This window comes from Meriones unguiculatus, chromosome 16, assembly GCF_030254825.1.
Source record: "Meriones unguiculatus strain TT.TT164.6M chromosome 16, Bangor_MerUng_6.1, whole genome shotgun sequence".
NCBI classification, from domain to species: Eukaryota; Metazoa; Chordata; class Mammalia; order Rodentia; family Muridae; genus Meriones; species Meriones unguiculatus.
In genome coordinates, this window is record NC_083363.1 from 11,971,222 (window position 1) to 11,994,325 (window position 23,104).

General features: G+C 41.3%; 1 protein-coding gene across 4 annotated transcripts in view; it reads right to left on the bottom strand.

The window, feature by feature from the left end:
- The window catches only part of Pcdh15 (protocadherin related 15), a 1,462,904-nt gene that overhangs the window by 386,346 nt on the left and 1,053,454 nt on the right, over window positions 1-23,104 (bottom strand). For all 4 annotated transcript variants that reach the window (XM_060369368.1, XM_060369370.1, XM_060369367.1 and 1 more), the window contains exons 8-10: window positions 16,526-16,645; window positions 5,521-5,631; window positions 492-662 (exon numbers count right to left, since the gene is read on the bottom strand). In XM_060369368.1, the coding sequence (XP_060225351.1) occupies window positions 492-662; window positions 5,521-5,631; window positions 16,526-16,645 (402 nt within the window). The remainder of the gene's footprint in view (window positions 1-491; window positions 663-5,520; window positions 5,632-16,525; window positions 16,646-23,104) is intronic.

Below are 23,104 nucleotides of genomic sequence, written 5' to 3' on the forward strand. Positions count from 1 at the left end.
TACTTGTCCTCCTGAGTCTCAAGTGCCATTTTCACGAACAGGAGTGCCTTAAACTCTTAAGCATCTGTATCTGGCACCCAGGGATGTTCCAAAGTATGACTTTCAAATGCCAGGACTATGTAGCTCTATGGGCATGTTTTAACATTCTGAACTATGTGTAGAAAAATGTCTATTCATGCTCCGGTTTTCAGTTTATTTAAAACATATAATCACCAACATTTTCAAATGTGCTAACAACTGGACACTCTTACAATTTATTGGTGGAAACACATTTTTTTTTATCAGTGTCAGAGAGTTCATGGATCCTTAAGATCCTTTCCACTTTGTAGAGGATAAAATTACACATTATGATACTGTCTACATATTATACGAAAGCAGTGTTATACAAAACTATTCGTTTCAGTCCTTTGCGAGTGTCTGCCACGGATTCTGACAGGATTCTGACAGGCTTAAAGGTGCGAATGGAGGAGAAAAGACGAGAATGTACTTACCGGAGTCCTCAGTTCAGGGATGACGGCTTGGTAGGTGACGGGGCGGCAGTCCCGAGTGTTTGGCACAAGAACGCAGGGCAGAAACATGGGTCCCAGGTCGTCTCCATCCAGAACATCAACCGTGAGGGTGGTGGTGGTCGTTCGCCTCTCATTCAGATTTTGGGCACGATCCTGGTAAGTGTAAAGAAAAACCAAGCAATTCAGCAGCTAGATGATGTAAATGTCAGGAACAATTTAGATCATGAATTCCTTTATTTTTTTTTTTCTTTTTCTTTCTTTTTTTTTTTTTTAAATGACTGGTCATGAGTAACCTGTTTAAACCAGGTTGGATGTGGGGTAAGTGGAAGGTGAACTGTCATCTGCTTGCGTGTAAACCCAGCAGCTAGTGTTGCGGTTTAGAACTTTTTATTGCACCAGGAAGAAAATGACATGATTCTGTCATGGGTTTCCTATCTACTTAGGAGTTGGCTTAATCAAAGCACCCTGGAGACAGTGTGTGGAAAGAAGTCTAAGGCTGAATGAAGAAGTCTCTGTGAAAGCCGACCTGACAACGGATATAATAACTTACCCTCAAAGACAAACGTGAAGAAACAAAGCAGCAGTACGTAACTATTCAGGGCAAGAGCTGTGAACTGTTGTGACTTTTAAATACATTTTTAAACATTTGAAGCAGCCTGTGTGTGAGTGGAATTTTCCTAAAGATGCCACTTAGGCTGAAAACTTTGCAGACAGTTGACTGGCTACAATTTTATGACTGTGCAGGGAGGGGAGGGCATGGCATACTAAAGACCAATAGTCAAAATTATTTTGGGATATCATTAGATTTTTTTTTAAAGTAACTTCTTATCAGTGTCTGATTCTGTCCTTAAATCTTTGTTATTATGACATAAAACTTTTGGAATAGACTGATTTACTAACCTACTGTCTTCCATCATCATAAAATGTTAAAATGCCCATAGATGCAACTTGAGATCTATAGAAGAGATCCCTCACTTGGCTGCAGCCTAGCACTCTCCAGATTTCCCCACCGATATACTTGGAACAAGCCTTCATTTAAGTCATTCTGTTGTGACTATAAAAGTCCGTGTGACCTTTTCTACATTGGGTAGATAATCAGAGAAACCTGTGTGGCTGCTTTCAAGTCAGTCCCTCATATTTGACTCAGAATAAATTATCTCCTGATCCTTTGGTACAAAAGCTGTGTATTGTACAGTGGAGGGAATAGGACAGAGTTCCTGCATATTCCAAATCAGCATTTTTGTTTTACTAAGATGTTACATTAGTATAAAATTTTTGCTGCAAGGAAACACTGTGGGTGGTCTTGGGTTTTTGCTCAGTGATCCTGGACTGCAGGAGCACAGGTCTCGGCCTCTAGGCTTCTGGCCAACACTCCAGGAGCCTTGCAACTGCAATCCCTTCTCTGCTCCTGTAGGCTGTAAGTCTTTTCTCCAGCTCACTAGTCCAAGCCTGTCCCCTTTCAAGGGCCCAGAAGCCTTTCCTTTGTGATATTATGGTTAAGGAATTTGAGTTTTCCACTCATTAGTACTGGGAAGATAGGAATAAAACCTTCTAAAAGACTTGTTCCATATTCTAAAATTTCTTATTGTCATAAGCATTAAAAAAGTTCATTTTTTTCTTTGTAAAGGACCATTATTAAGTATGCATTTCCCAGCTTCCTCCCTCACTCCCACATGTATGACAACTATTTCAGTCCTTATGATGTAGACTTTATTAAATTTTTTGCATGACAATAACTTCCAACAGAGCAACTTGTACCTATTTAATCATGCTTTGGCAATTCATTGCTATTGACTAGAATCCAAATTTTATTCATTTTTTTTCCTAGTGGCTACTTAATGTCTTTTTGTTCCAATATACCCACCAAGACACTCTGCATTTAGTAATAATGTTTCTTGACAAGTTCTTTGGTTTTTGTTGATCTTGGAGGTTTTCAATACTAAGGTCATATATTTTGCACATCTCTAAATTTAGGTTATGAGATTTGGAGAGGAAAGCTGCAGAGGTCAAGTCATGCTTTCATCACAGTACATGAAGGTTGTGTTCATTAACAAGATAACTTTCATCGCATAGTAAAGGTATTGTATTTGTAAGGTATCCTTCTCATATAAGGAGTGGGAGTTTTCTAATGAAATGTGCAGCTTATAAAGAAGCTTTGTCAGGGACACACAAGGAGGAAACATTGGATTAATCAGTGCCTTCTGAGGAATCTACCAGTGATAGGATTTTTTTTGGGGGGGGGATCTATCCTAGAAAGCCACTTGAGCATGTCCCGTTCATGCGATCTCAGTCAGTTTGTTTTACTCGGGGTAAGGAGAGGATGCAACACAGTCGCTAGAAAGAAGGGTTCTTTCGTAACATGTCCTGATTTACACTCTTGGCTTCTTCTCTTTGCTTTCTCAAATATAAGATGTTTTCACATTTTATTTTAAAATGGGGTATTTCATTAACCGGGAAAACTGTAATTACTACTGACAGAAACAGCATTTTAAAACGTTCTCTGCGTTTAATGACTACTCTACGTACTGAATCGTGTGTCACCCAGATTTGCGCGAGGCAGTGTCAGCAAGGTGAAGCTGTGGAGGTGGACAATCAGGAGTAACTGCTGTGACAGGATGGATACTGACACTGGAGGAAAAGGAAGTTCACATAGAGAGCTCCAGTCCATGTAAAGACAAAGGGAAGGCCATGTGATGCACAACAAGAAAACAGTCACTTGTAATTGGGGAAGAAATGCCCACCTTTGAAATGAACCCTAGCCAATTTTAGATTCCAAACTACTGATAAAAAAAATAAATTTTTGTGGCATAGATGTCCATTCCATGGCTTTTTCTATTTAATCCAAGAAGGCTAACATACGTTAATACATATTTCCTGAACTTGTATTGTTATTTCACATATCACGTATTCTTACTAACACTATGTGTTTGCTAACCTCCTGTAAGGCAAAGGAACTATCAGTAGAGCAAAATGGCAGCCTACAAACCGAGAAAAGGTCTTCACCAATCTTACATCCAACAAAGGGCTAATATCAAAAAATTATATACCAAAGAAAAACCCAAAAAAACAAAAACCAAATAATCCAATTAAAAATGGGGTACAGAGCTAAGCAGAGAATTTTCAACAGAGATGTCTCGGATGGCCTAGAAGCACCTAAAGAAATGTTCAACATTCTTAGTCATCAGGGAAATACAAATCAAAACAACTTTGAACCTCCATCTTACACCTATCAGAATGGCTAAGATAAAAATACTCAAATGACAGCATATACTGGTGAGGAGGTGAAGAAAGGGGAAGACTCCTCAACCACTGGTGAAAGCACAAACTTTCACAGAGAATTTGGAATAGCTCTAGCTCAAGACCCAGCTATACTATTCCTGGGCATATACCCAAAAGATGCTCTACCATACCATAAGGACATATGCTCAACTATGTTCATAGCAGCTTTATTGATAATAGCCAGAATCTGGAAACAACCTATATGTCTCTCAAACGCAGAATGAATTTTAAAAAATGTGGTACATTTACAGAAGGGGATGCTACTAAGCTTTCAAAAATAAACAAATCATGAAACTTATAGGAACTAAAAAAGATCATCCTGAGTGAGGTAACCCAGACCCAGAAAGCTATGCATGGTATATACTCACTTATATGTGTATATTTTAGCCAAAAAGTGCATGATAGACATTCTGCAATCCACATACCCAAGAAAGATAAATGACATTGAGGACCCTCGGGAGGATGCTTAAATCTCACCCAGAAGCAGAAATAGGATAGATAGTGGAAGTGGCTGGAGAGAGGGAACAACATAGGAGCCTAGCTTAGCTGTCCTCTGAGAGGTCCATCCAGCAGTGGATTGAAACAGCTGCTGAGACTCACATCCAAAGACTGGGTGAAGCATAGGGAATCTTGTGAAATAGTGGGAAGAAGGATAGAAGGATCTAGAAGTGCCAGGAGCTCCACAAGAAAACCAACAGAGCCAACTAACCAGGGTCCAGGAGGGCTTGTGGAGACTGACGAACCAACCAAGGACCATGCAGAGACTGGACCTAGCTCCCCACACAGATGTCGCAGATGGGCAGCTCAGGGCTTATGTGGGTTTCCTAAGAAGGGGAGCCAGGGCAGACTCAGAATGAGCTCTGTTGCCTGCTGTTTGCTCATTTCCCTTTATCTCCCACTGGGCAGGGCTCAGGGGAAGAGGAAGAGCTCAGACCTGGTCTAATGTGAGTAAGGGGAGACACCTCTCCTTTTCTGAGAAATAGGGAAATTGGTATGGAGGAAGGTGGAGGGAAGGTGGGACACAGAGGAGAGGAGGGAGGGGGCTGAGATCAAGATGTAAAGTGGATAAATTAATTAATTAATTAATTAATTAAAAAAGAATTATATGTTGTCAGAGCTTAAGAGAAAGACAACAGAGTCCCAGGTCTCATGAAACTCTTCTAACAATTCAGTGGTCTCCCGTTTCTGGGGACCCTCTTCTGCTAACAGGGACTCCCACTTCTGTTAATGGGAACTCTGTTGTCTTTCTCTTAAGCTCAGACAAAGGGGAAAGAGAAGCTGGTGAAGTCACAGAACTGACTTTACATATCCATGAAATAAAGATGTTTGTTTGCTGCCTGACACAGCTGTTGAGACCCAGGCTCTCCTGGCCATTGAGCCATCCTTCTCACTGCCAGATTTTAAGTATAAAATTCTAAGGGAGAATCTAGAAAAAAATAGATCATTTAACATGCTTCAAGGTGACATCAACGTAGCCATTTTGTGGATAGTACTTGAAGGATTATCTCAGCGTGAGCAGAGATCAGTCTTTGAAGTGTGCTCAGTACACTGGAGGGTGACTTAGATGGCGAAGAACAGAGCGGCTAGAAGTAACCCCCAGACCTTTTCCTCCATCCATCTATAGACTGTATCCACCAAGGGCGAGGAAGCTCGGGGGCATAGTCACGCTCACACCTGTGAAGAGGCACCGCTTGCTGGATAAGAGCTAGAGTAGGGGCAGGCCAGCACTCACGTTAGCTTGGACGATGACGTAGTAGCGAGTCTTGTCTTCGTAGTTGAGTCTTTTTCTCAGCACCACGTTTCCGGTCAACATGAGCGGGATTTCAAAGGTGTCATTGGATGTCTGAAAACGTCAAACACACAAACTTCAGACCCGTTGTGGGTAAGAACCCCGGAGCTCGGTAACACCGTGGTTAGTCTGAGAACAGGGCGTGAGAGCTAACTTCAGACCGGACACTCTGATTGACGGTTCTCTCTGAGGTTCCTTGGAGTCCTCTGGAAATGAAGACTTTTCATGGATGTTTTTTCTTGTATTATTAATTATGTTCACCCATAGACTGCTTCCTAACCAAGTCTATGCATGACACAAAACCTACCTTATTATCATATTATCGTTACCATTTGGTTTTACACAACAGAGCTCAAACATTTCTGATTTATAATTTCTACGGAATTTCACTTTCCAACACCAGTATTCTAAGTAACTTTTTTTTAACTTTAAAGAAAGGATGTATTATCACAAACTAATATGGAATCCAGGGAGAGGCCTTGTCACGTAAATGCTAGTATCCATGTCTGGGAACCAGAGATGGGTCGCCTGAACTCACATGACAGAAGAAGAGAAATGATTTGCTCAAGTCACCCACTCTCTTTCACACATGTACCATGACACACACCCATAGAAAGAGAGAGAGAGAGCGTGAGAGAGTGAGAGAGAGAGAGGATGTAAGATTCAAAGAAAAAGATCAAGGAGATGATTTGGGGTAAAGGTTCCTGCTGCCGAGCCAAGCCAAGCCTCAGGACCTGGCTTTGATCCCTGGGACCCACATGCTGAAAAGAGAGGACAGAGTCCCTTATGTTGTCCTCTGACTCTCTCACACACACATAAGGAATATACAAAATGCAATTGTAAAGCAGTTGAAATAAACAGATTTGGGATGTGGGTTAATACATCAGACTTTGTGGCTTTTGCATGTGCACTGAGCTTCTCCCAGAAAAACAGAAGGACAAACTCTGAGGAATTTTCAGAATCACTGCTCTGTCACTCAGACCTCGGAGGTAAGTGCATTTAGGTCCCAGGAGAGGAGAATGTCACAGCCCAGGATCTTAGCCTGAAGTCTGGCTCTTATTTTCTTGTCACTGTGGAGAAGGATTGACTACTGCTGCAGGAATGGTAGCAGGTTCCTCTATTTCCACCTCTGACTGATTCATAGGGGTCTGTTTGATGACCATGCCAAGCAGTTTTTTTGTTTTTTGTTTTTTTCTTTTTTTTTTACAGATTAGTATGCCATAGTCTGAAGAGAAAGCAACCCTCTGAGGGCTCAGGAAACCCAAAAGACATTTGGAGACTAGCAAGCCTGCCCCGAGTAGTCCTAAGCGTAAGCATTTAGTAGGAAAGAAGGCTCAGCCATGGTGTAACCCCTACAGATGGGGAGCTCAGCTCTGGCTTTGTGGCTTTCTTGAACCCTCATCCATGCCTCTTTGGGAGGACTTTTCAGAGATATGCCACCTTCAGTTAGTCATGCTTCTATGAATAACCCCCACCTACTCACCTGACAGATTCACCAAGCAGAGCTTGACTGAGGTCATTTGTTTGGCCTATTCTTGCACTGTTATGGCTGAATATAAATAGTTTCCACAGGAAAGGTCACATGTAAGAAAGGGAAGGGTTATTCAGCTTGCACCAAATATAGAATGTTCCCAAAGAAAGAAAGAGGTGAAAGAGGATGAGGATGATTAGGAGCAAGAATAGGAGGAAGAAGGCAGTAATGAAAGAGGTTTCCTCCCCTCAGCTCAGCATAGGTGCTTTCATAATTCTCCACTGCATGACCTAGTCCAAGTATCTATTAAGTTATGATGGGGAGAGTTTTACTAATATTGCATTTTATGCTGAGAAAAATATTAATGTGTTAGTATAGGGTTATTTTATTTCAGGGATGCCGTAGCTAGAGAAACAAGGTTTTAGTAAATACGCTTGAACACACATATACATACATGCATATAGAAGTAATATATGAAACATACACACATAAATACATTCACACTCACATACACACACATCAACACATACGTGTATACACATACATATACATACAACATACACACACAGACACACAGAGACACAGTCACATGTTTGACCTAAAGCATCTTCATCCCTGGAATCAGAATTCAAAGTGAGTTTAGCTATTTCAAGTACTTGTGCTTCAGGAGAGGCGATGTTTCTAATTACGATGAATCATGAGTAATTCAATCCAACCGTGTTAATCCCACTTTTTAAAACCAATGATATATATATATCATGCCATTCCATCCTCGGCAATGTGGAAGAATTTCTCTTAGAAAGAGGGTGATGAGAAAACACTTTCCCTCTCGTGCTTTTGGATGTTGTATGGAAATGAGACCGGAACCTCCACAGCCATTTAGTGATCATTACTGAAACTATCTAAAGTAGCTGACATGCTAACAGAGTCAGAGGGTAAAATGCAGAGACCAAACTTTGTCTGTGATGTTTTAGACATATCCAGATGTTTGCCGCCACCCCCCACCCTTGAGAGATGATGAATCATGTTTTAGGTGGGACATCTTTAATTCTGCTTCCTACCTTTCACAACTGGAGGCCTTGAGCCCCGTGCTGATTTCTGTCTCTGCCTGTGTGCTGTGGTCTGCTTGCCTTTCCATGTGGACTGTGGCTCCCTACACTTGCCATCTGCTCCTGTTTTTTTAAATTGTCTGAGCAATATATCCCTCTTCCTCTGCATAGTTTCATTTCTGATACTCTATTCTGAAATATTGTTTATCATCTAATTTCAGATTAGGACTCTGATAAAGCATTTGTATTTTTGTTTTACCTCATAAATTCCTCAAAGCCCGAGACTGAGACAGAGGCCTTTCTCTTCCCATTTCTATCCACACAACTTAGTAATATCTGTAATCTTTTCCCATTGTTGTTATTAAAAGTTTTCATTGCACATTCGTAGAATTATTACAAACAATGGAGTTAATAACTATGTTATTGCCCTTAAAAGTACTTTTCAACTGAATTTAATTTCTATAACTGGATCTAGCTTTCACATGCATGAGATTATTTGCTTTTTATTTGTTTTTATAAATACTTTCATTTCAAAAGACAAAGGGAAAGTGTATACTTTATAGTCAACCTACTTTTGATTGGCTGAAGCACTTCTATATTGTGTTATTAATTATTTCATTAAACAAGTAGCTTTTGAATATAAATTTGTTTTCTATAACTCAAAATTCTAATAAAAGTTTTAGAAACAAAATATAAACTGTTTATTTGAGATATTCTTTCTGCTTCTTCCTTTTATTTAAAAATGTATTTTGTTTAATCAACTCTAAATAAATAGCCTTATTAGGACTAGATTTTGTAATCAAACACTTTGTTTTATTGTATTATAGATGAGCTGTGAGAGAACTAGACAGACACAGACACATACACACACACACACACTCAGTGTGTATGTTTACAGTGCCTGAGAAGACAGAAGTGGATATCAAACTTCAATTTCTGGTATCTACCATCCTGAGTATAGGATGAAAACAGATCAAAGTTACCTGCTGCTGCAGAGGGAAAGGTCAAGGCAGAGATAGAGGCCTGATCTTATCCAAGGCAGGCTGCCCCAAGCTGTCCCACTGGCCCCCAGCCTTAGTAGCCTGCTGTCTCCCCAAGCTGTGGTATCCCACTGCTACCTGCCACCAGCTGTGCCGATACCCTCTTCCCCAAGAGCTATGTCGAGCCTTGAGCGGCAAGCCACTAAAACTTCAAGTGGCATGTTGCCAGGCCCTCCTTCCTGCCCTGAGGCTGTGAAGACAAGAAACAATATGGTAGCTCCAGCCTGTGCCTCAGTGGGAACTGTCCATGGTGACTTATCCTGCCTCAGTCTACTCCTGCCTCTGAATGAATGCCTATGTCACCACCATGGGAGCTGTTCATGATGATGATGATGATGATGATGATGATGATGATGACCTTTCCTGATTCAGCCTACCACCTTCACAGTGAATTCTGTAAATGTTGGACTCTGTATACTTCATAACCCCTCAAGGCAGACAAGTGGCCAGACTCCTGCCTAAGGAAGCTCCAGCAGGCCAGCGCCTCTCCCAGACCTCTGTAACTGTCATCTCCAGCCTTTTAGTAGGACTCATCTCAGATTAGGCTAATTTGAGATGAAATGTCTGGACAAAACCCCACCAATCCCTGAGCAGGAGAATTTCCCAATCCCTGAGCTTCCAACTAAAACTCACCAATTCCCTGAACAGGGAAGCCCAGCAATCCCTAAACTCCCCAAGCTCAGGAGCAAACCTCACTCTGGAAATCCCTGCCCTAGAAAGCTCTGCCCCTTAAGAAATCCTATGTAAAGGTTGTGTCTTACCCAGTTCCCTGCTGCTTTCTCCCAGGAGAAGAGGCAGCCACTCCTGGATTCATTTCTCCTCTCCTGGACTTTTCCCTCCAATAAGTCAATAATTGTCTTTTAAGAGATTGACTGCTTGGTGGGACTTTCTCATGGAAAGAAGCAATGAAGAAAAGAAGAAAGAAGAAGCAAAGAAGGAATAGAGCTCAGGTTCTAAAGCTCTTCAGCTCATCTGGGGTTGTGGTAACCCTCCCCTGCAAGCTGCAATGGCTGAAGAAGGAGCAGAGCTCAGGCTCCTAAGATCCTCAGTTCATCACGGGTTGGGGAATCCCCAAAACACTCATGGGAGCTACATCATCTGGAAAAAGAGTGGGGCTAAGGCTCCTAAGATCCTCAGCTCATCATGGATTGGGATAACCCTTCCCTGGGAGCTGCAACATCTCTGTAAAGGATAGATCATCTCAGAACTGTGAGAGGTTCCTTGGCTGCTGGGCTTCAGTACGCCCTCAGGACACCGTCCAACCTGAGAGCTGTGAGTTCCTGGGCTCCTGTGCCTCAGGATACCCTTGCAACACTGTCCCAACCCAAAGCCTAGGCTCCTGTACCTCAGGATACCCTTGGGACACTGTCTCACCTCAGAGCTGGGATACCTTCCCAGGCCTCCGAGTTGTGAGTTTCCTGGACACCCTTCCACCTGAGTACCAGAAGGCTGGTCAAGAACAACAACACTGAGTGTCATAGACTATCAGGTGAGCAAATCAATGCTGACACACCTGGTTAAGAGTTTGCTTGAGGAAGAGTGAGCATGGAGATAACAGCAGTGAGTCAGCACTTGGTCTTTGCTCAGTGGTTTGGTCCACACACAGAGGATTGTGGAGACAGAGAAATGTCCAATCGGAAATAGTATGATATTTTTGAAGCAAAGCCATTTCCCCTCTGACAGCTCTGGAGATGTCTCTGTAAGCACACAAACTGTCGCTTTCCTGGGTGTTGGAAACTTCAATGTTTATTACTGAAGTTTCTACATTAAACATCCATATATTAAAAATGAAACTCTATATTGAAGAAGAAAACCCTGCTGAAAAATCCATTAATGCCCACTGGCTTGAAACATCTCCCCAGCATTCAGAGGAGTACACTCACAAGTACATGGCATTTCGGTAACTTGACTCAGTTATCAGACAAGAGGCCATCTTCCACTTAAGATAGGTCAAACAAATAGGTCACCACATTAGAAAGATAGCAAAGATTTCAGGAAGGGCAGGTAGAATTCCAAGCCCATCAATACACACCCCTACAAGAAAGGAGGGATAGAGCTTCCTCTATCCCCTTACCTCAATCTTACCTTCCTTCTTTTCCTCTCCTCCCCACTCACCCATATGACTTTCTCTGTTTTCTCCTTTTGCTCACTTTGGGTATAGTGGAATTTATTGTTTAGACCCAGTGAACACTAGCAACTGCTTCCTATTCAGTCTCTGTTCAGTCCCTCCCCAATCTCTCATTAAGACGGGCTACTGTGCCTTCCGCTCCTATCAATCTCTAGGTTTGTGTCATTTTTTCGAGTTTTGCCATATCAAATTCCCCAAGATAAAAGAAAGGGGCTTAACAAGACTTGACAACCTTTTTTCACTCAAAAGAGACTGACTTGAATTTGAGAAAGCAATGAAAATTTCCCTTTTATAGGAAGAATGAATGCTAATCAAATATATTGTTCCGTAAAATAATATATACCTAAAGGTACAATGGTGGTAATTGTATGTTGGTGCTAACCAATAGGTTTCTAATGGACTAAAGGCCCATACAATAGGAAGAAAATCAGGCCTCATGGCTGTTGGTTACTTAACCAAGTACCTGGGCTAGTAAAGTCATGAACCTTAGAAGAAAACCTACTGCCTCCACTTTATTAAAGTATCATGATTCTTAACTGCATTCTAAATATTCACCCTTACACTCACAGATAATCGAAGGAGGAAAGGGAGTGGAGAAATGATTTAATTATACTTTAATTAAAATTTAAAAGTTATAAGAAAAAAAGAAAGTATATAATAAAACAAAAATATTTTAAAATGTTTAAATGGCAAAACAGAAATAGAAATAAAAATATTTAAAAATGCTGACAGGAATTTTTGTTTTCCTGCAAGTAGGTTATTCTGAGTCAAGTCTTCATATAGGAATTATTCTCACTAGTACTGTGTAGTCTTGGAGAAGCCCAGAAGGCTCGGCTGAGCTGCACAGAGGTTATGAAGACACAAACAATGAGAAAATCAAAGTGTCTTGTTTGAGGCCACCAGGTCTATGAAAAGTGCATGATGCTACTAACACTTACCTGAGGATTGGTGATTACAGCCAATCTAATCATTGATAAACTCTTATGTTTGTTCAATATTGAACATAATAATTACACTATAACACTGCCTTCTTAATTTACTGACTACTGGGGACATAATGACATGCTGGTACCCTCGTACGCAATCTTCTTTTAATCAAAGCATCCTTTCTCTTTTATAGAAAGTGATGAATAAACATCCCAGAGTCCCACATCTTTAAGAAGTTTAATTTTTACAGAGGATAGAGTCTGGAATAGACTTGAAGAGTCAAGGTCTCTAGTTGCAGTAACAGTGTGACACAGTCCACAGCACACTGATGCAGATCCCCAGTGGATTCAGACAGGCTAAGGGGATGCAGAGCTTCTCTGTGTTGTGCACATCTTAAAAGATGCACTCATGGCTGCTGTTGTGCTTTTATTCTTCTAGGAATGCCAGGGTGGTCCAAAAGCAAACACAAGGAAGAGTACTCCTTTACTGAAAACATGACTCCCATGGTACCCAATCTGCATACACTTCTCCACTAACTGGGGAGAAAAACAAAGCTGGACTCTTCTAAAGGCGAGAGAGGAAGACAGTGGGGAATGCCTTCTATGTTTTGAAGTTATCTTATGGATGGCTGGTGTCAGCATTATATTGAGATACTCCAAGTCTGCTGGAGATCCTAGAATCTTCACAAACTGAAATGGGAAGGCACAGATTTCAAGACAACAAAATCTGATAAAGGTGAGGAAGAAAAACCTGGAAAGAAGCTAGAGAGGGAAGGAGAAAGTGTGGGCTGTCTCTAAAGTACATTTTCATAAAGATCACTACTAGCTAATTAGCTAAGAAAGGCACAGACTGAATAGGATTAGGAGCTGTGCTCAAAAACAAACAAACAAAACAAACAAACAAACAAAAATCTGCAGTTGTGGTTCAAATAACATGAGCAGAATCAGGAGTGTCCGAACAGTATCAGACTCACAGAGGCACTCCATAGCAACCGGACATGACCGAAAAGATGTGAGGTTTTTTTTTTTTTTAAGAGGAGAATCAAATAAGCAGTATTATTTTAACCACACAAAGTTTGTGCTGCTCAATTATCTAATTATCTAGTATCACAGTTACTGTGCTAAATTCATAAAATAAGCACAACAAATAAAAAAATAGAAAATCTTCTTAGCATAGTTTGCAAAGAAATCAAGACCCATGAAATGTGGAGCATTTAGACCCACAGTATGCAATACCTGAATTGTTTTTAAATATAAAAGCAGGTGGTAGAAAGTTTTAACGACAGAACAGAATTGGCTGAAGACATAGTAGCCTTGAACATAGACCAATAGATGATATATAGTTTGCAGACAAAGGATGAAAATATACTGAAAGTGAATGAATAGGGTTCATGGACACACACACACACACACACACACACACACACACACACAAAATCAAAATGCTTAGTATTCCTGTAACTAGAGCCTCTGACTAGGAAGGGTCAGAGGGAAGTCAGAGGAACTGGTGTGTTAACTGGCTGATTTAATTTAGGGATGATATACACTGGCAAATGCCATGTCATTAAACACTGAAATTAAATGAAAAAAAAAAAAAAAAAGAAGACCCTGAAAGTATAGAGAACAATGACACAGCAAGCCAGCAGCAGAGCTAAACAAGCCCCGGCTTCTCTTACCAAAAGCACTGGTTAAGGTGATTAAACGATACACCACCAAATAAACACGAGGAAATAATTTGTATTATTCTAGTGCACGATGCTGATCTACAGGATGGGAAACTGGTTTAATTTGGGAAGCGATGGAGTCTGGCATTGGTTGGTACTTCCTCAGTGCCTCGGAAATAAAAGAGGATCCAGCCCAACACCAGAAGATTACTGTCAGAGTGAAACTCACATATTACTCAAGAAAGCAGAAGAAACTATAATAATTTTACGTGAAACTTCATGGTATTTCCACATTGGTTCAAAATTGCATAAGTGGCTGTGTGGGTAAATCTGTGAGGGTGTAAGTTGACTTAGGATCCATTTCACAAATATCTGACTAAAGGATTAAAGATCTGACTTGAAGCACCAAGGGAAAAGAAAGGAGACATTCTGTATATTTTTTTAATCCTGTGCTATGTAGCACGATACCAATTTGAAATTACAGTTGTCTAGACATTTAGAAATAATCATAACGTTATAATGATATTAATCACTAGGAGATTCACAGCAGCAGAAAATAAAATTTCACCAGGTAGCTCTGTCACAGATCCCAACACCAGGACACGACTGGAAATGAAGCCAGCACTAACTGTCAAGGATGGCTGAAGGTGGGTTCCCTATAATGTGCTCTGGGGAACCTGGAAAAATGTTCAGTGGGTGAAATGCTTGCTGCAAAAGTGTGAAGATCTAAGCTCAAATCCCCAGAACCCGTGAAACCAGATGCAGCGGCACCGGCTTGGAACCCCCATGTGTCCACGAGATAGGAGGCAGACAGAATTTCTGGAGCATCAAGGCCAGCTTCCTGATGTACACAATGGCAAATAAGACACTTGCCTCAGATATGGAAGGAGGTGAGAACCCATACCCAAGGTTTTCTCCTGATCTCCGCATGTGCATGATGGCACTCTCGTGAACCACCCCACCCCCACCCCATACAACACACACACACACACACACACACAAAAAAAAAAAAACAACCCAAAAAACAACTCCACATTTTCAAAGCCTTCCCACGATCTTGTTAAGTTCCTACGATTTTGTCTTTAATTCCTATTTTCTAAATTTCAACAAAGGTCACCAATAGCCATCTCATTAGCGCACGATGCAAAGCTGCTCCTCTGAAATGAGGCTTTGTATTCCAAAACACGGAGCAGACACTTCCACCTCAGGACCTGGTTTCCCCTCCTGAACTACCTGACCTGAGGGAGGCAAGCCCCCAGGGAAGATGCCTCCAATTAGTTATGCAGTATTAATTGGTCAGCTCTGAAGTTATATACATACAAGTAACATTGTCTGGACTGAGCAAATTATAATCAGATTTAGGATTATAAGTATACATGTGTATATATATGTTTTGTTTGTTTGCATGAAAGGGACATGAATTTGAGAGATGAAGAGGCAGGAGGGAGAAAAGGGAAGGGAAAATTATGCATTATATTTTAATTTCAAAGCATTTACTTGTTTTAAACGCAAGAATATGTAGATACTGTGTGTGAGGCTCTCATTTATTTTTATAACCAGTTGCAGCTGGACATGGATAGGATTCCACAATCTGCAGGCCCAAGGATTTCTCCCTCTTTCTTCTTGGTTTGTATAAAGCTACGTATGGAGTGCAGGGCGGAGCAGCGGTGGTGTGACACTAACCGTACCGCATTTTATGTACCTGACACAATCGTGAATGAGCAATAGAAATTAAGAAGTAGTTTTCACTCTGTTCAAGGGGACACAATACAGGAGAGGTGAAGAAGAAAGGACAGGACTCAGGTTAGAGTTTTATTTACTTATCTATTTATTTATGTTTCCTTTTTTTAATTGAAAATAGATTCTTATCTTACGCAACACATTCTGACCACAGTTTTCCCTCCCTCCACTCCTCCTAGCTCCCTCACCATCACCTCCACTCCTCCTTCATTTCCCTTCAGAAAAGAGTAGGCCTCCGAGGGAAAACAACCAAAATTGACAAAAGAAGATGCAACAAGACAAGGCAAAAGCCCTCATCTTGAAGCTGTTCAAGGCAGCTCAATAGGAGGAAAAGGGTCCCAAGCGCAGGGAAAAGAGTCGGAGAAACACCTACTTCCACTGTTAAGATTTCCACACAAACACCGAGCTAACAGGCAAAACATATACTTGAAGGACCTGGTACAGACTCGGGCAGGCCCAGTGCTTTCTCCTTCAGTGTCTGTGAGCCCATAAGAGTCCTACTTAGTTGCTTCGATGGGCTGCGTTCTCCTGGCACTTTCAGTTAAAGAACTCTGATTTTGTGCAGTAAGTCACTAGAAATAAATAACTATTAAGAAAACAGACGCGGATATCCTCTGACCTAAAACAAACCATTTGACTCCACCCACAGACGACAAAGGACATTACTGGAAGCTGTGTCTTGTTTCATGGAGGGTCATTTAGTGGCATGGCTGGGGCATCAGGGCTTTTCTACACCAGAAACACACTTCCTGTGTTTGCCAGTGTAATGAAAAATTTAGTTAAAAAAAGGCACGTTATATCTATCTCCAAAATAAGCTTTTATAAAAGAATCATCAATATTAATGAAACTTGGGGATAATTTAGTAACTGTATCAGGTAAAGCAAATACCCGTTACATGTCTCATAACAAAATGGAACGTTGATACATACCGGATCTTCTGGGTTGTACTGAATGACATATTCTATCTGTCCATTAGGGCCATCGTCTATGTCTGTAGCTCCATTGTCTCCTGAAAACCCTGTGAATATTGTCGTGCCAACTGGAGTGAGCTGAAAAGAAAATGAAAGAAAAATTGTCTGTTCTCTTATCATTTGTATAAGTCTTCCAGCTTAAAAATAAAACGTCTCTTCATTAAATAGAGGAAGAGAGAAGTAAGCTGCCCAAATCACAGGCTCGTTGTACTAAAAATACGTAGGTAAATCTGTGCAGTCCTCACACCAGAGTCCTTAAATGCCTGAAGTTTACAATTTCAAGACCGTGACTGGATAAAGAAACAGAAAGTTGAGCGAAAAGCACATTTGGACCATTTTGCCTCCATTAGCATTTCAACACCCACGGAGAAAAATGCATCTGTTTTTATGCCAGAAGTTTACAACTTCAGGACCTTGATTGGTAAAGAAAACAGAAAGTTCAGCAAAAAGCACATTTGGACCATTTTGCCTCCATCAGCCTCTTAGCACCTGTGGAGAAAAATGTATCTGTTTTCTTTTGTTAAAAAAAAATTAATGTATTAAGTTATTCTCAGGCTCAAATTTAAATTGAGATTGGGGTTTTATTTTAAAATAGGAAATAATTTCAGAGAGTCACAAAATCCAGGTTAGTAATGAATGCAAACGGTAACTTAACAAAGCTATGATGCTCAAGTCTACTTCTCTGGCACAACCCTCCCTTTATATTTCTTTGGCTAGCTTGAAAACAATACACCTAGTGACAAAGCAGAAACAGAATGACTTTAAACTACTGAAAAAAAAATGCATTCATTTATTTTTGCAAGTGTAAGGATATCCCAGAGAGTAATGTTATTTATTTACTCATGATTTTTATGATTTCAACTCAGGACTTGGGGTGTCATATATATCTTCTATAACATATTATAGTTGGTCATGTTTATTTATTTTTTTATTTTAGAAATTTCAAGCAGGAATATCACTCTACCAACACAAACAAACAAACAAACAAAAAACTTAATAGTTGATATATCTGAAGAGAAAAGGAGGAGAAACAATAGCTCAGATGTATCAATGGAGAAAAGGGAGAGGCGGTTGCTGTAATGACACGTAAACTCGTGTTAGAAGAGGATTTGAGTCCTTGAAAACTACACCATAGTAACAGGAGATTTTGGCATATTTCCCCCTCGTGCCACCATCTCTGCCTGTAATTGCAGTGAACATTGAACTGATCTCCGGCTCCTGAAATGTTTACAGCTTCCGTTTCTCAGGGTGGAGGAGGGGCAGGCTCAGGCACAAACCCTGGGATTTGCTGGGCTTTTGCACGGATGGGTGAGCTCTGCTCTGTCTCGCATTCGCGTGTTTAGGGCTAACACCTTAGTGCAGAGGGTCCCTGCTTGTTTTTACCGCTGTAGCTCACTACTGTGTACGCGTGTGCGTGTGATCTGCTGATGACAGGCTTATCTAACAAATACTAGAACCCGATGTGTTTGAAGCTGATGGAAGAACGATACCCGCAGTAGAGCCAAACAGATGGGATGAGGCAGAAAGATGGAACGTTTTCAAGAGAACATTAATAGGCTTTAGGGCTAGGGAGGTGGCTCAATGGTTAGAGGCCTTGCAGCTCAGGCAAGAGGCCCCGGATTCCTAGAGCTCTGGGAAAAAGGCTCTGGTGTGGCCATACCAGCCCCAAAGTTCCACGAGGGGATCCTGCCAGAAACCTGGCTAGAGAAACTGTCTAGATGGTGTCTGGGTTTGATCAAGAGAGTCTGGGCCAAAGAACGAGGTAGAGAACGATCCAAGAAGATTACAGACTCCACCTCAGGCCTCCATAGGCACATTCACTTGTGCACGCACACACACACACACACACACACACACACACACACACACAGCCGTACCATATGCATACACAAGAAAGGAAGAAAACAATGAACATAAGATTAGTAGACTCCAGGATTTAATTTGATTCAAATTTAATTTAATTTCCTTGTGTTTGTTCTGACAAGAAATATGCTCCATCTCGGCTCCTACATGCCTAAGTGTGGGGTACATAGGGCACAGAAGCATAGTCTGTGGTGCACGTCTGCACTATGACTTCATGCATGCCTGAACACATGTGCCGAGTAGATGTGAGTATTCAGGCGTATCCCCATGTGAACTTTTCTTACCGAGGCACAAATGCTACTCTGCAAACTCCTGAGTGTCCCGTGGGTGTGGAGCCCTGGAGACCACCTGCTCTGCCACAGTCTATACTGTCCTGTGTGGTGATAATAGCTTTGGGGCACAACTGTTGGACAAATGGGCATCTTCTCTGTCTTTTTATAGTGCAACACGTCACATTCCAATTGGCTTTTGAAGGGCCCCAGAGACAATCACACCAGCCTGGACAGGTGCCTATAAGGACGTCATTTACGCATTCAGTCTGTATTTTTCCCCCTCAAATCATTTACATAGCTATCCAAAGGTTGACAAATTATATAGATTAATTGAAAAGCAAACAATATAGGAAATCACTACCAAGAAATTAAAATACTTTAAAATGTTTCAATAGTGAAAATGTTTCTGGCAAAAATAAATAAATGATAAAAGCCTCAAGAGACAGGCAAGTTTAGGAATGTGAGCCGGGCAGTGGTGGCTCACGCCTTTAATCCCAGCAGAGGCAGACCTATCTCTGTGACCTCAAGACCGGCCTGGTCTACAAAGTGAGTCCAGGATAGCCCAGGTTACACAGATAATAAATAAACAAAACACCAAAAAGTACAATAGGTACAATTTTGCTAATACATATAAGTTATTTATTTAAGTTATTTATTTAACTAAAACTATCATTGTTTCTATAAGCTAGGGCTGATGAGAGACTTTGTTTTGATTTTTAATGTTTTTTTTTTAAGTTAAGCAATTGCTTTATTAACAAACAGTAAGAACCGTTAGGATGTAAACACAATATTAGTTATTCTGCCTACTCTGCAGATATCACATGACATACAACTCCTTATGCCAAGCTAAACTGACTTTGATCAAGAGTCTCAGAGAGAGTATTTGTCTTCACTAATCTCACTTGATTTCCCCCAGGGAATCATGTTTGATTTACATTTTCATACAGTTGTCATTTCAGTGTATATGTGGTTCTTCGGTTGCGAAAAATTTCCATGAATACTGAATTAATGCACAACAACTTTGCAGGCCCAAGGAATGCAGGGCCAGTCTGCAAGTCTCAGCTAGCCAATAAAACATCTTTCTCATGTGTTTCTCTGCAAAGAAATTAAACGTGTAGCTTTGATTCACTAGGGCAATCACCGCCCAAGCCATGCCTGAATGAAGCTGATGTGATATCCACATATCCCCTATGAGCCTCATTCTGTCTACTTTGGCTTGGGGACACGGGGAAGCATATGATCAGGACATTTAATAGACAAAACCACAAACTGTGTGTGAGCAGGGGAAGTCACACACAGTGAACTGTAAAGACAATTGCATGCAGCATGGAAAGAAGTGTAAGACAGCAGAGGGTGTGGGACCCTCTGATACAGCAGTCACTGTTCCTGGGAGAGTAGCTTCTTTCCTGTCCCTGGCCCCAGCACACCACTGCCTGTAAATGCACAAGCCTAATTCCAGACCTGAAGCCCAGAACGCTCTCCATTTGAGCATCATTTGCCTGGTAAGTCTCTTCTTTCCCATGACACCCCTGCCTGTCCATCTGTCCATCCCACCCTGATCTACAGACCCAGAGGTCCACACAAGGACCCCATGAACACTCTATGTTCCTGAGTCTGCTTGGCCCCGCTCAGTCGATCTCTCCCTTTCCCTTTTTCCTCCATCCTCTTCCGTGTTGCCCAAACCTGTGACCGTCTTCATAGAACAAGCTCCAGATAGAGGCCTTTGAGCCTTTTGTTCAAGAGCCATCTTCAGCTGGTGAGACACTCCTTTCCTCTCCTAGCCTTCCCTTTACCCATGCCATCTCTGCACTCACAGACCTAGCTCCATACCCCTGGATTGGGGGCATCTTTGCCTGGACCAGCTAAACAGCTCATACACCTGCTTTAAATATCCTATTTTAGGTCCCTCAGCTCATGTACTGGCTTAATCTAAGAAGCGCCAGATTTCACGTCACAAACACAACCCAAAAAATGAAACAAACAAACAAACAAACAAAAGTAGTCCACATGATGCCCAAGTCAAATCACAAAAATAGTGTGAATGGCTCCAAGAGTTCCTAATTTCATAAAAAGCATAGTAATGGAATTAAAGGCACAGATGAACAGACACTCAGAAACAGTAGATGGTTTCAGCACCCTACTTTCACCAATAGATACGTCATCTCAAAAAAAAAAACATCCAGAGAAAACCTCAGAATTATCTGACACCTTACATCAAATGGATCTAGTATTTCTACAAAACAGTCTGCCCAGCACCAAAGCATACACAGTCTACTCAGCAGCACATGGAGGCAGAAAATCTTATGAAAGAATGGGGAGATAGAAAGACCGGGAGCAGATTGGAGTTCCACAACGAGAGCAACAGAACCAAAAAGTCTGGGAACAGGAGTCTTTTCTGAGACTGACACTCCAACCAAGGACCATGCATACATGGAGATAACCTAGAACCTCTACAAAGATGAAGCCCAGGGCAGCTCAGGCTCTAAATGGGTTCCCTAGAAAGGGGTACAGGGGCTGTCTATGACATGAACTCAGCGGCTGGCTCTTTGATCACCTCCTTTTGAGGGAGGAGCAGCCTTACCAGGCCACAGAAGAAGACAATGCAGACAGTCCTGAGGAGACCTGATAGGCTAGGGTCAGAGGGAAGGGGAGGAGAACCTCCCCTACCAGTGGACTGGGGAAGGAGCATGGGAGAAGGAAAGGAAGGGAGGGTGGGATTGGGAGGGAATGAGGAAGGGGGCTACAGCTGGGATACAAAGTGAATAAATAAAAAAATAAATAAAACAAAAATAAAAAAGTAAGTATAAAATAAAAATAAATAAAAAAGAAAGTAAAGAAAAGAAAGAAAACACCCAAACTCATTTCATTTAGCCAGTATTTTACTTTAATATTCAAACCAGGTAAAGATACTAAACAAAACAAAATGACAGACTGAAATTCTTGATAAACACAGATGCAAAAATCCTCAATAAGATACTAGTAAAACGTGGTAATAGACACAATGGGATACGATTAGCCTGTAGGAGAAAAATGAAATTGGCAGGTAAAGGGATGGACCTAGATAAAATTATATTGAGTCAGGTAACCCAGATTCACAGGGAAAGCAACACATGTTTTTTGTTTTTTTTTTTCCTCATCTGGCTAACTCCAAATCTTCAGATGTGAGTATATTCATGGAGTAACCATAGAAACCAGGAAAGTATAAGGGAATCATAAGTGTGTGTGTGGGAGGGGTGTTGAAAGAAGAAGAGAAGGATACCGGTGATATGAAATGGGAAACATAAACGAAGAGGCAGCTTCATTTGTGGAGGAAAAAAGGAAGTCAATTCAGTAGAAGGATGAGGGACAAATGACACCAAGGTTGTCTGATAAAGCCTCAAGGGATCAAATTATTTTACAGTCATCAGAAATTAAACACAATACATTTAAGTGGACTATGTCTATCTTAAAGAAAGTTGTATCAATTTTACTGGAATTGATCCTCACATGAACCATAGCCCAACACAAACTCCAGTAATCAGGCACAAGAAACCTGCCTCCTAACGCATGGTTAGGGTGGTCCAAATGGCTCCTAAAATAATGTAGGCTACTAACATAGCCCTTGGTTTCCCCTGAGATGTTGAAGGTAGGAGCCTGACACTGAGGATGCCAAATACTTATGACACAGGACTTGGATGACTGGAACTAGATTTGACTCAAATGCATCTTTCGTATGGTCCAGCTCCCATGGTACCAGAAGATACTACAGAATCAGCCAACAGAGCAATTGCAACATCTGTGAAGCACAACATCACTATGGCAAGATACTCATGCATGAAGGTTCAAAAAGTGGAACTCACAGATTGGTTGTAACCAACTGCTCAGCTGGAGGGAAATCAGACCTGGTGCTAGAAAGCTGGCCACTGAGATGCTGGAGTATAAGGAAGAGAACCTACTAGCGCCATGGTGCTAAACAAACATGATTCCTCACTACATTCTAAATCTTATCCTTACATCCACAGCTAAGTGTAGCTGCCTTCTGTTATCAAAAGAGATTCTCTTTACAGCCAACGGAGATCGCAGCAGAAAGCTACAACTGGATCCAATGCAGGAGTCAATGTATCCTAGATATTCCAGTCCCACTGGCTACATCTACATTGTAGATACTGCATCTGTGGCTCAGGGAGCATATTAGAAGAAGGGGCAGAAAGACTGTAAGAGCCAGAGTACTAGAAAGTCTGCTGTATTAAAAAAAAAAAGCCTCTCCTAGAAATGGCAGCATAAATAAGGCCATAACAATGTCAGGATCAATAGGTATGCCAACGTGGAAGGGGGTAGGTTTCCCTGGGTCAGACCTCTAGACATGGAACCCTGAGCGACTGGTTGCTGCTGGGAGTGGAAGAGTTGGCCCCACTCCCTGAAA